This window comes from Siphateles boraxobius, unplaced genomic scaffold (assembly GCF_051911475.1).
Source record: "Siphateles boraxobius isolate OS27281-9 unplaced genomic scaffold, OSU_SipBor_1 1, whole genome shotgun sequence".
NCBI lineage: Eukaryota > Metazoa > Chordata > Actinopteri > Cypriniformes > Leuciscidae > Siphateles > Siphateles boraxobius.
In genome coordinates this window covers 15754012-15766423 of record NW_027508699.1, presented here as the reverse complement: position 1 = coordinate 15766423, position 12412 = coordinate 15754012, and the positions used below count along the sequence as shown (strand labels likewise).

The 12412-nt window shown below is 39.2% G+C and overlaps 1 protein-coding gene and 1 non-coding gene across 11 annotated transcripts in view; both read left to right on the top strand.

Moving 5' to 3' along the window:
- The window catches only part of eif4g1a (eukaryotic translation initiation factor 4 gamma, 1a), a 48709-nt gene that overhangs the window by 28018 nt on the left and 8279 nt on the right, over positions 1–12412 (top strand). For all 10 annotated transcript variants that reach the window (XM_077223719.1, XM_077223287.1, XM_077223632.1 and 7 more), the window contains 11 exons: positions 4779–4930; positions 5005–5097; positions 5174–5246; positions 6852–7652; positions 7739–7827; positions 7949–8135; positions 8509–8642; positions 8736–8855; positions 8957–9364; positions 10579–10725; positions 10807–11043. In XM_077223719.1, the coding sequence (XP_077079834.1) occupies positions 4779–4930; positions 5005–5097; positions 5174–5246; positions 6852–7652; positions 7739–7827; positions 7949–8135; positions 8509–8642; positions 8736–8855; positions 8957–9364; positions 10579–10725; positions 10807–11043 (2441 nt within the window). The remainder of the gene's footprint in view (positions 1–4778; positions 4931–5004; positions 5098–5173; positions 5247–6851; positions 7653–7738; positions 7828–7948; positions 8136–8508; positions 8643–8735; positions 8856–8956; positions 9365–10578; positions 10726–10806; positions 11044–12412) is intronic.
- On the top strand, positions 9393–9466 carry LOC143742220 (small nucleolar RNA SNORD66). Its single transcript, XR_013205383.1, has one exon. It is a non-coding gene; the product is annotated as a small nucleolar RNA SNORD66 (small nucleolar RNA).

Here is a 12412-nt window from a genome sequence, read left to right as displayed (position 1 = left end):
TCCAGGAAGCCAACAGGACGAAAGACATTTTTTGAATGCATGTTCATTTATTACTAGCCTATTAGGCTAACTTACTTAGAAAATGCCAAAATAAACCGACCAAGCGCTGACTACAACGGAGCGCGTCTTCTCATGCTGTTACTATAGTTACTATCACTGGCCGGCTACTCAACCGGAGACTTGTTCCGCGGTACATCTATCAAATGGATTAATGACATCGCAAATATGTTGCGTTGGTTAAACAATGGTAAGGTAAAACAGATTGAGCACCAAGACGGCCTTTTTCTTAGTCAGTCTAATTTCGGGTGACCAGACTTTCACGTTTTCTGGGGAGTCCCTGTTATTGGGTGCAGTGTTAATTTCGTTGTGACATTTGTGACATCAAACTACATTTTTTCACAGACGAAAACGAGACGATAACTAAATAAAAACTAGTTTTGAATGACAAAAACTATGACGAAAATCTATTGACATTTTCGTCAAAGAATAAAAACTAGACAAAAATGTTAGATAATGACGATTTGGGAAGCGATCCAGTCAGAACTGATGTGCTGTGGTAGATGCGCACATTTGTACTGTAACGTGCTGATCTACTATGCGTGCGCTGCATGTCTCATGAAACGTTAAAAAATGTAAACGTCTGGGAGAATGAGTAGAGCAGACATATAGATCTGAATAAGAGTGACGACGCAAATAAAGATCTCTATTCGGTTCGGTTTTCTGTGCGCGCACACCCGACCCGAAGCGCGCAGCCATGCACAATAGACACCTATACAGCGCGCAAGTACTGAATTGAGCTCTCTTTCGTGTCTGAATAGACAAATACACACAACATTGTCTAAATGTCAGTTTTGGAGAGTATTCATGTAAACTATGTCGGTTATGTCTTAAACAGTTGTGAGAGTATCGGATGTGCATCAGTGCAATTGGATTCGCATGTCTTTGGACATGATCCGATGTCTTAAGTGACAGTGGGTAATAAACCTAATGCAGTCTGTGTCCTTAATATTAATCAAGCAACAATGAAAGAGAAAAGTATTCACTGCTCGTTAATAGCTTTAATAAGGATTCATTATATTTCATTCATACAAATACATTTGTCTGCTTGAAAGAATAAAGAATGATGTATTCAATAGTTATAAAGAATGCATATATCATTCATTGAAAAGAAGACTGTTCTACTTTAGGAAAAGTAACTTTAAGATATTTTTTAAGTCATAGTAGGTAAATCTGTATATGTATTGCATGTTCAAACTTTAAAATCATTCATATTAACAGGTCAATAGATGTTTTCTCCAGAAGTATGTGGGTTTGGACATTTGAGAAATTCTAAATTAATGCATTACAATTGAACTAAACCCATTATATTTTAGTCATCTAAATTGTTTTATTTTAGTCGACGGAATACAATAAGATTTTAGCCGACTAAATCTACAGTAGATCAACATTTTTATTTTGGGACGGTTGACATTCACTTTAGGACAGTTCAAATTGTCTTTCAGGACGGTTCCAGGACGGAGGTGAAAAAAGTTAGTCTGGAGCCCTGCACAGCCCTTGGGGTCTGCGTCGCCTCGACGCGTAGTTACAATTTTTTGGAGATGCACGTCGAGCTATGTTTGTTTTATAGGGGTCGGAGAGGGGTTCGCGGCGACGCAGAGGGGTCTGCGGGTGTACGCCGTCGATTCGACGCAGAAGCATAAAACAGGCTTTATGTTTGTTTAGTGAACTTAAACCTAGGGCTGGGCGATATGGCCTAAAAAAAATCCCCGTTTTTTTCACAAATCCGATTTACGATTTTAACCGATTTTTTTCTCTCCCTACTTAAAATCAATCTGCATATGACAAAGAAATTGTTCAAAACAAGTTTTAACTTTATTTTGTTTTAATATTTCCTTCTTTAGGAAATTTAATATTCCCTTCTGGGATTTGATCTCGATTAAAGTGCAATCAGAAACAAGCCAAAAAGACAAGAGGACAGGCCCTGTCTTTGAAAACAATGAAAATTTAACATAAAATAAAATGGGTGGATTGGGATTGGGGGGGCTGTGTAAAAAAAAAAAAAACTTGCATCACAATAAGTGTATTGTGATTGTCAAATTATTTGGTAACTAAACATAATTTTATTAAGTTTACTGGTATGCTACTGTTTTTATTATTGCTTAACACAAATTTCACAATTTCAATTAAATTCTTGTGATTTGATTCTGATCTTGATTCAATATATATTCCTTTGGATAAATAGGTACAGTAGATACGTTAATGTGTTAATTGTTCTCCAAAAAAAAAATCACCTTAATGCTGTAAACATACAGAGAGCCCTGTCAGCTGGTATTATTAAAGGTTAAAACTAACTCAAATGACAAATAAATATAATGTGTTTTTTATAATAACGTTATACTATTTTAATGATATAGGTAAAAATATAATAAATGTGTAATATAGTTATCATATTTAGCAAGATATTCTCTATAGCAATTATTTAAAGTCCAACTAACATGCGTGCTATGGGTCATTAAAAGGCATCCTGAGGTAAATGTAGCGTTACGTGTGACATATGTTGTTCTCCCAGCTCTTTTATGGACATCTTTCCACGGTTGAAAAACACTGATTGATCGATTTATTACATTTCGGTAAGTTGGTAGTAAAGAGTAACAGATGATCGGTTCACGTGCCGTTTGAACTGAGATCTGCCAGCGTTCTTTCACGTCACATTTACAAGCGCCAAAACGGTGTTTATTGTTAGATTCTCAGCTCTCAGATTCTGTCAAGTTTATTACGAAATTCAGTTTCATATCGATAGTAACCTGCTCTGTCTTTCTGTCGGTGTCAGTGTCCTCTTTGCTTCGCGATTTTTCTCTGCGTGAGAAAATGGATGTGTGGCGTTAGAGCGTGTAGAAAGTGAACAATTGCGTCTCTTACAGTGAACTCGTGAGAGTTGGCAGCCCTGCAGATTCAGTTTGTAAATATTTTCGGCGGGTGTGCTTCTGCTGCTGTCTTCTGCTTCTGTCTTGCTCATTTGCCATGTTTGTGTATCTCTATCATGGCAAGCGCTGAGCCCGGTCGAAACTACGGGAGCCTAGATGGGAGTGTCGGCGGTTGTTAAAGAGAAAACCGATTTTCATTAAGAAAAATCGGCGTAAACTACACATTCGAGTTAATCGATAAAATCGATTCATCGCCCAGCCCTACTTAAACCCATATGTTGTTAATTAGTATAACTTTTCAAAACCTTCTCCATAGTTACCTATTAATCTATCATAACATCAAATGCACTTATTGCTATTTTGTTTGACAACACTAGTTTGCATGCAAACTAAACATGCATTTGATGTTATGATAGATCAAGAATGGGTAACTTTTTTTATTTATTTGTATTTATTTATTTATTTAAACAGGAAAAGATTAAGAGCAATTGGGCCTGACTCAGTACAAAACTGATTTTCAGCAAGTTCCTGTTCTGCAGAACATAAATGCCTCAATCATGACAGAACTCCAGGACCATACAATAACAAACACACAACAAGCACACAAACCACGATAGTAAACAAGCATCAGCAGGAGGCCATAAAGCCATCTCAGTGGTCACAGATATACCGGTCCATCAGAGGGCGAGCAAAAGTTTGTTTAAATAATCTTATTGATGTTATAGATCTGATGTGCTGTGGAGTCTCATTCCAGGCTCTAGTGAGCAAATTAAAAAAGATCTCTGTCCATAGCAGTTACTAAAAGCCGGTATAGGGAGAAGTCCATTTGCAACAGATCTCGTAGTGCGTTCGAGCCTTGAACTGAGTTTTGGAGCCAGCGCAGTCAATCCCGCAGCAGTATGACCATTTAAAATCTGATAAAAAAGGTTCAAACCATGGCTTATTCTATAGTTCTGAAATGTCAAGGCATTACTCAAAGATAGTGCAACACAGTGGTGAGTCCAGCCTGGAAGCCTGTCGTGGATCTTATAGGCTCTATTGTAGAGTCTCGCTACAGGTTCAAGCTAAAAACTATGGAGAAGGTTTTGAAAAGTTACAATAATTCACAACATATGGGTTTAAGTTGACCAGGATAAGATGAATCTGTGTTTGGAAGTCAACGTTAAATCAGTCATCTACATTAAATAACATCCCTGTCATAACTAACCACTAAAACGCCTAGTTCTACCCTTCATGTCTGCTTAGATTACTGGCTCACTAACCCTGTTCAGCACTTAAATCTGCTGCTTGTTTCCTCTTACTCACTCGCGACCTTTGTCTCTTTCTTTTGTTCTCGCTTTCCTCTCTTCCCCTCTCCTTTGGCTGAGTTCAGATCCTTCTCTGGCAGGGAGGGAGAGGCGGGGGGGTGGGGGGAGAGGTGCGGGCAGAGAGAACGGACGTCTCTCGCTGCACGGAGCTCCTCTCACCTCCCAGCGCTATCCTGGTGAGTCTGAAGCGCAGTGCTGTTTGTGTCACACCTCTTGTCCGTGTCTCAGTCTGGCTGGTCATGTTTTAACACTGCAGAAAGCATGTACCCTTTGATGTAGTGCTTGCTTCGACCTTTAACTCCATGTACTAGACAGAAAAACAACTGCAAACTTTCTGGGATTTAAAACCAGAACACTTTGTAATTTGTGATTATTCATATGATTCTTGTCATAAACTTCTTAAAGTATTGAGTTGTTTCGACACCGTTTTCCCCAGGGGAAGAGTTTTTGGGTGTGAGAATACTTTGCATGTGGGTCCCCCCCTCCCAATACAGCTGACTTTCTCTTATTTTAGCATTTAATACTGTCTTTCCTTTTTTTGGTCTAGCGGCTGCCTATTACCCTGCGACACAGCAGTACCCAACGTCAGTCCCTGCCACATCTGGCATGATGACTCCTGCTCAGCAGCAACCGGCTCCACCTCCACAGCAAGCTCCGCCTCCACAGTCGGCACCAGTCAAACCGAGAGAACGCAAACAGGTGTGTGGCAACAACATTAGGTGTGTTTTTGTTTTGATCCATTTATCTGTGACTTACCAGTTATTTCTCAACAGATCAGAATATGTGACCCTAACCAGGGAGGACGTGACATCACAGAGGAGATTATGTCTGGAGGGAGAACGACCTCCACACCCACTCCTCCGCAGGTTTGTTGATGTCCTCATCTGTTTGACATGAGCAGGGCAAATAGGGCAATTCTTTGAACATTTTGTTATTTCTCAGACTATTGGTCCAGAGGCGGGAGGTCCTGTCCAGACCAATGGTGAAAGTGTTCCGCCTGTTGTGATCAGAGCGGGTGAGTGGGTTTTCTTGAAAAACACCCAGCCAGGTTTTCATCTTTAAAGTTGGAAAATGTCAAAATCATTTAAAATTCAAAATCATTAACTCATCTAATTGTTGTGCATTTTAAATTATTTTTAAAGAGCCTGTTTGAGGTTGTCATACCTTTTTAAGAGGTTATGATTCATAGGAACGTTCCTTTCAGAACATTCAAATCAAATTTTATATTTAAGCTTATCTGTTTTCCAAACATTGTTATATTCTAAGATGTTTTTTGGAATACAAAATATTTCGCCTTAATTTAATTCTGTCATTAGTCACAAACCTGTATGAGTTTATTTCTTCTGCTAAACACAAAAGATATTTTGAAGAATGTTGGTAACCAGTAGGGCTGGTCCGAATACCATATTGATAGCGGCTCCCTGATGCCTGCAAATTAGTTCAAATCTCCCGGAATCTAGTGCTCGTGAGCTCCAAACCGCGTAGCGCGCGCACAAATGAGAGGGAGAGAGCAAGAGACTTTGCGTTTGTGTCCAAATGTGCGTGTGTGCCTCTTGAAGCGCATGCAAGACCTCCCCACCCGTCAACAAAACGGAAAAGTCTTCTTGCAAGTTGCAATGTCTGTCTGTCCGTTTGCATTTTGATTATTTCGAGAACCGTTCATCCAAACGACTTCACAAGGGTGTGCAGTGTCGTATTTGGTGCAATATAGATAGACAGGCGGGACTCGGCACGTTCAGAATTAAACTTTTAATAAACTACAGAACAGTGTTTAAATAATAATAATAAATAAAATAATAATTTTTAAAAAATAATGATAATAATTTGATAATAATAAAATAATGTATAGTATAATATTTTTCTCACTAACAAATTACTGACTAAGTAGGTTAGATTTAAATAAAGAAGCGGTACGCAGGGCTTATATGCTCTGAGAATTGACACTGCTTATAATATTTGTCTCACTGACAAAGATTTAAAGATTTAAAAAAACGAAATTTAAATAAATAAAAATAAAAACGAAATTTAAATAAAAACGAAATTAAAATATAGAAAAACAAAATATTTTGCAGTAGATTAATTTAGATTGATAATAACGGGTAAAAAGGATAATTCATTTTGTTTCTATTATTCTATTTTCTACAATGTCAAAGCAACGCAGCTCAACCCAAAATACAAGCTCAGGCATGCACTTCTGTCCATACAAACTCCGCTGTTCTGCGCTCTAGCCAGAGAATACTCCCGTTGCACGAATGAGAACCGTTTAAACCGATGCCAGTTGTGCAAAAAAAAAAACAAACACCCCCGAATATTCAAATATTGGGGTCCAGCCCTCGTAACCAGACAGTTGACTAGCCATTAACTTCTGTAGAATTATTATTTTTTCCCACTGTGGAAGTCAAGTCTGGTTACCAGCATTCTTAAAAATATTTGTGTTTAGCAGAAGAAATACTTAAGGGTGATTTTAAATAAAGGGATAATTCACCCAAAAATGGAAATTGTCAGTTAAGAAGAGTTTTATTCTGAATATTTTGTTAATCTGGCCCTAGGAATGTTAAAACAGCAGCTTGAGTTTCTTCCTGCTTATACTGATTTTATACCGTTTACTGCCAATCCTCAGATGATCAAGTGAAGTCCATGGCTCCTCCTGCAGCTGTGTTCACTCCCCCTCCATCAAAGACGCCGGAGCCAGCCCCCGCTTCACTTTCAGCCGCCGACTCTAAACCTGTGTCGGAGGTCAGACCTGGTTCACCTTTGAGCAATATTCCCATTCCTCCAGCAGAGGAACCTGCGCTATCCCCCGCACTCCCTCCTTCTCCTCCTCCTCCTCCTCCTCCTCCTTCTCCTCCTCTTCCCACAAACAATCCCCAACCTTCAGAGCCTCAAACTGGTGACAGTGTGGATGCTCCAGTGCTCCCTGATGCCCCCCCTACTCAACAGCAGGAGCCCGAAGACACTTCCCCTCTTGAGGAGCCAACTTCTACTGAGGTTGCTAAAGACGAGCCAGAGGTAGCTAAGGAAAGAGAGTTCGAACCTGTGCCTGAAACAGAGGCCGTATCTAACTCTAGCCCGGCTGCTGTCGCCTCCATCCCCATGGAGCCTTCTCCCGCTGTAGCTAAAGACGGTGATGATGCTTCTGAGGACCCCACCCCTGTAACCAAGGCGACACCCGTTCCAGAACCGGTCGTTGATGAGCCAACGGAACAGCCTTTGCTTAACGGTTTGCCTCAGGATTCTGATGAGGCTCCAGATGTGAAGCCAGAGAGCTCCTCTAATCCAGTTGCTGAACAAGCAGTTCCTCAGGTCCAGCAGAGCTGCCTTACGGCTGTGAAAGCACCTGTGGAGGAAGCAGAAAAGGAAAAAGTAGAGGAGATGCCTGCCCCTGTAGCAGTCTGCCCTGTTGATGAAACAACTATGCAAGGTGGGAAAATAAGTTGAGCAACACTTATTGGTTTCTCTCTTTTTCGAGATGAAATTTGACTTTACTTTCTCTCTTCCTCTTCTTAGCTGCTGCAACAACAGTGCCAAAGAAGAAAAAGAAGATCAAGGATCTGAATAACAAAGGTTTTGGAGATGTCCTAGATGCCTTCAAAGAGGTTTGTAGTATTTATAATAGTAATAGACACATTTTCGCTTTCACAGGTCACAGAATGTACCAAAAGGTCTACTGTTGTAGAGTACACATGTGCATTTATGAATCCTCATTACCGATTTCAGCCAGAGGAGGAAAAACCTACTCCTGAGCCAGAGGTTGCTCAGAAAGAACCCTCCCCTGCGCCAACCCCTTCCCCACCAGCTGAAGAGTCGGAAGAAACATGGGAGGAAAAGGAGGACAAGCTTGACACAGAAAATATTGAACCTGGGGCATCTAAACCTGTGGAACAGAAGTATCAATATAAAGAAGGTTAGAAGTCAGATTGAGTCTTACTTAAGAACATTCGGTAACACTTTATTTTACAAATCAGATTGAGTCTTAATTAAGAACATCCGGTAACACTTTATTTTACAGTGTTCTTGTTACATGTAATTACCATAGTAATAACTAGTGATGCACCGAAATGAAAATTCTGGGCCGAAACCGAAAATTTAGGATGCACTTGGCCGAAAACCGAAACTGAAGCCGAAAATGGCTTCTTTTAAAAACTATATATATATACACCAGTGGACGTAAAAATATTTTAGGTTTTGTACTAATATATATATATATATATATATATCTTTAAATGTTTCTGGGGCTGTCCTGCTGCTTTTAATTATTTTCATTGTCCCTCTTACAGAGCAATGGAAGCCCATCAACCCAGAAGAGAAGAAACAATATGATCGAGAGTTTCTGCTTGGCTTCCAGTTCATTAGTGCAAGCATGCACAAGCCAGAGGGTTTGCCACACATCAGTGATGTTGTCTTGGACAAGGTGAATCATCCTTCTGGACCTAACAGATTTAACCTGAGCTATGTCTTGCTGACAATTATAACACCCTCTTACTCTTTGCTGTTTCCACAACAGGCAAATAAAACCCCGTTACGGCCATTGGATCCCAGGAGTCTGATGAACTGTGGGCCTGATTTCACACCTTCATATGCTAACTTGGGTAGGCCGTCATCTGGAGGAGGAGGGCGTGGACCGGTCAGTTGACTTTCTTTATTCTTATGATTCAGAAGTCAGTTATAAGTAATATGGCTGCATGTTCAGATTGTTTGTTTGTTTTTTTAAAAAAAATATTTAAGCACTCTTCTCAGTCTGCGCGGCGCCCTCAGCCGGGTCGAGGCAAAGACCAAATCAATCGCAACCCCAAGATCATCACCAGCGTGTCTCTTAAAGACAATGTTGAACTCAACCAGGCTGAGAACGCTTGGACGCCTTCGGTGAAGAAGCAAGTCCGAAGCCGTGGAGCAGAGGAGGAGGAGGAAGATGACACAGAGGCCGCAAAAACAAAGGAGTTGTTCCGCCGCGTGCGCAGCGTCCTTAACAAGCTCACGCCACAGATGTTCCAGCAACTGATGAAGCAGGTTACGGAGCTCAGCATAGACACAGAAGAGAGGCTCAAGGGTGTCATTGACCTCATCTTCGAGAAAGCCATCTCCGAACCCAACTTCTCTGTAGCTTATGCCAACATGTGCCGCTGCCTTATGGGGGTGAGTAATGTTTGCTTTGGTGTGTTGGCTCCATTCATGACATGTTTTGTGCCATGTGTCTGGGCCACTGAAATTCTTTGATGGTATTGAGGAACTGAGGAGCTCTTTACTGTTTGTCAGTAATTTAACAAGTTTCATAGATTTATAATTTCTGAATTGGCAGATGTTAGAAATGCACCTATTACAAATCTCTAGGCCGATTCCGATTTTTCATTGAGTTGGCTTGCTGATACCGATTTTTTCCGATTTCATTTTTTTCTAACCACTTTACAGCACACACAAATATTTATTTTCTCTCCTTTAGTAGAACATTTTACATTTTGCATAGAAAATTTGTTGAACAGTAATATATAATAGAACCATATAAATTACTCCTGGTGTGAGAAATTCACACACATTTTAAGTGCAGTGTAATGGAAGAACAATTTCCTTTTCACATCCAATATCCAACAAAAAAAATGTTCATTTCAAAAAAGAAAATTAATTTTCTTTGCTGACATAGACTACTCCAGTTCTTGTTAAAACGCACCAGACATGCAGCGTTTTGTTTTTACCAGTATTTTATTACCGAATTGACACCTGAACATTTTCAAGACTCTACTGCATTCTCGTTAAACCCATCAACCATCATGATCATTTTTATTACTGACAGATTCCTTTTAATTCTTGGCATTTTTTTTGTCATGTTAGGATTTTTTTTTATTTGTAAAGCAAGTATTTTGAGAAAATGTTTGAATAAAACGAAAGATAAATGACAGAATTCCCGTTTATTAAGTTTGGTAGGTTAACAATAGGATTAATCGACTGACTTTTAAAAAGTGTTTTTTAATTAATCATAAAAAAGCATCAATAGATTAATTGACTAATCGTTAATCTATCATCAAAATAAATGTTAGTTACAACCCTAGTTAGTTACCACCCTAGTTCCAAACCATAAGACCTTTTGTTCATCTTCGAAACACACAAATGACAATGTTTTTAATGAAAGTCCATTCTACCGAAACCGCACACAGAGCACATAAAATTTGGTAAACAATAGTGATGATAAAATGTGACACTTGTGCATCAAGCAAGCACATTTAAGCCATATTTGAGTAACTGATGACATAATTGCACTCTTAAGAAGTTCCTGAAATGTTTTAGAAAGTTATTTCTGAGCACGAAAATGAAATTATTGAAATATTTAAGTGTATTTTGAATTATCTTTTTTCCAGCTTAAAGTGCCCACTTCGGACAAACCGGGAGTCACTGTGAATTTCCGTAAACTACTGCTCAATCGCTGTCAAAAAGAGTTTGAAAAGGACAAGGATGATGACGAGATCTTTGAGCAGAAACAGAAAGAGCTGGATGCCTCCACTGAGGTGACGTCTCGCCAAATTTAACTAAAGGTGTATCAAATAGATCTGTTCAAATTAAAACAATTTGTTGTTGTTTTTCCATAGGAAGAGGAGCGTCAGCGCCTGAATGAGGAGCTGGTGGATGCCAAGGACAAGGCACGTAGAAGGTCGCTCGGAAATATCAAGTTCATCGGAGAGCTGTTCAAACTGAAAATGCTGACAGAGCCCATCATGCACGACTGCATTGTCAAGCTCTTGAAGAACCATGATGAGGAGAGCTTAGAGTGCCTTTGCCGGCTGCTGTCCACCATTGGCAAAGACCTAGACTTTGAGAAGGCCAAGGTACAGCACAGTTTGGTCAAATTGCAGCATTTTGCAAAAGTACAATCAGAATCAAATATTCATCAGAACTTTGGGGAGTTTGAGTTATGAACTTCACAATAAGGTTTTAATGGTATTAGTACTCTAACTGATACTGCTTATCGATCCTATACTTTAACGGTATTCTTATCAGTTATTTTTGTTGTATTTATTTATAAAAACAAAACAAATTAAGAACATAACATTGCTTTATAATCTGAAGTGTAAAATATAGGGTTGGATATAGTTCTAATTTTAACGATTTCAATTCTGCTTATCAAATCTGATTCTTACGGATTCCTAATTTTGATTCCAATAAGGTAAAAAAAAAAAAAACAGCTTAGATATCATTCCCATTTAGTCTTATTGCTAAATATTTAATTGTAGCTGAATATCATGAACAAAAATTAACAGGTTAAAGAACACTTGCGCAAGGAATGTTTGCCTGTGGTTGAAAAATATAGGAAAAACAACTAGCCTAACTAATATGCATTTCAAGCATTATTAAAGACGAGTAAACGCACTAATTAAAAAAGAACAAATAAAAATTAGCAATTTTCAGTGCATAAATTGATATATTAATGCTTATTAAAGCTGAAGATAAGTCAAGAACTGAGTAATCTTGTCTGCCTTTGGTTGTTTGATTCACACCCCGCAATTAGACTGGTGCTGTATGTAACTTTTTTTACTCTAAAGAATAAAAAAAACATATGTCTGCAGATATTTAGGAAACATGTCGAGTTCACATACTCGTTTCTCTGAATAACACTTCTACAGACAGTTATTTTACTTATTGTTTTACATGTTCCATGTCAGTACTTTTGACTGTACTTTTATTTAATCCAAAACTGCATTCATATTTAATTTTAACAGGGCTTTTTAAACCTGATAATAGTTCTCCAGGCAAGAATAAGCCTAGATCTGCCTTTCTGACAGACTGATATTAATGACATAAATAGGGATGCACTGATATTGAGCCCAGTAAGTTACTCGGGTGTCGGTCCGATACTGTGCTCATGTACTCTCAAAACTACCCCGATACATCCGCACCTGATACCACATCAATTGGATTCAGAGCCACCGCATTAGCAGAGCCGCCGGTCGCCATGTCTCGGAGTGTTTTTCTGTAGAGGACGCAACTCTGAACCTTTCGGTCAGCGCATCTTTTGACAACACTAATTAGCTTTTTTTTAATTCTCAAACACATCCCGACATGCTACCTGACAACATAGGATTCCATTCATTATGCTAAGCAAAGCAAGCGTTGGCGCTGCCGAACTAAGACAATGCGTGCACTGAGACAAAAATGCTTTTGCCCACCTATCGTAATGTAGGGGAGACAGTGAATAAG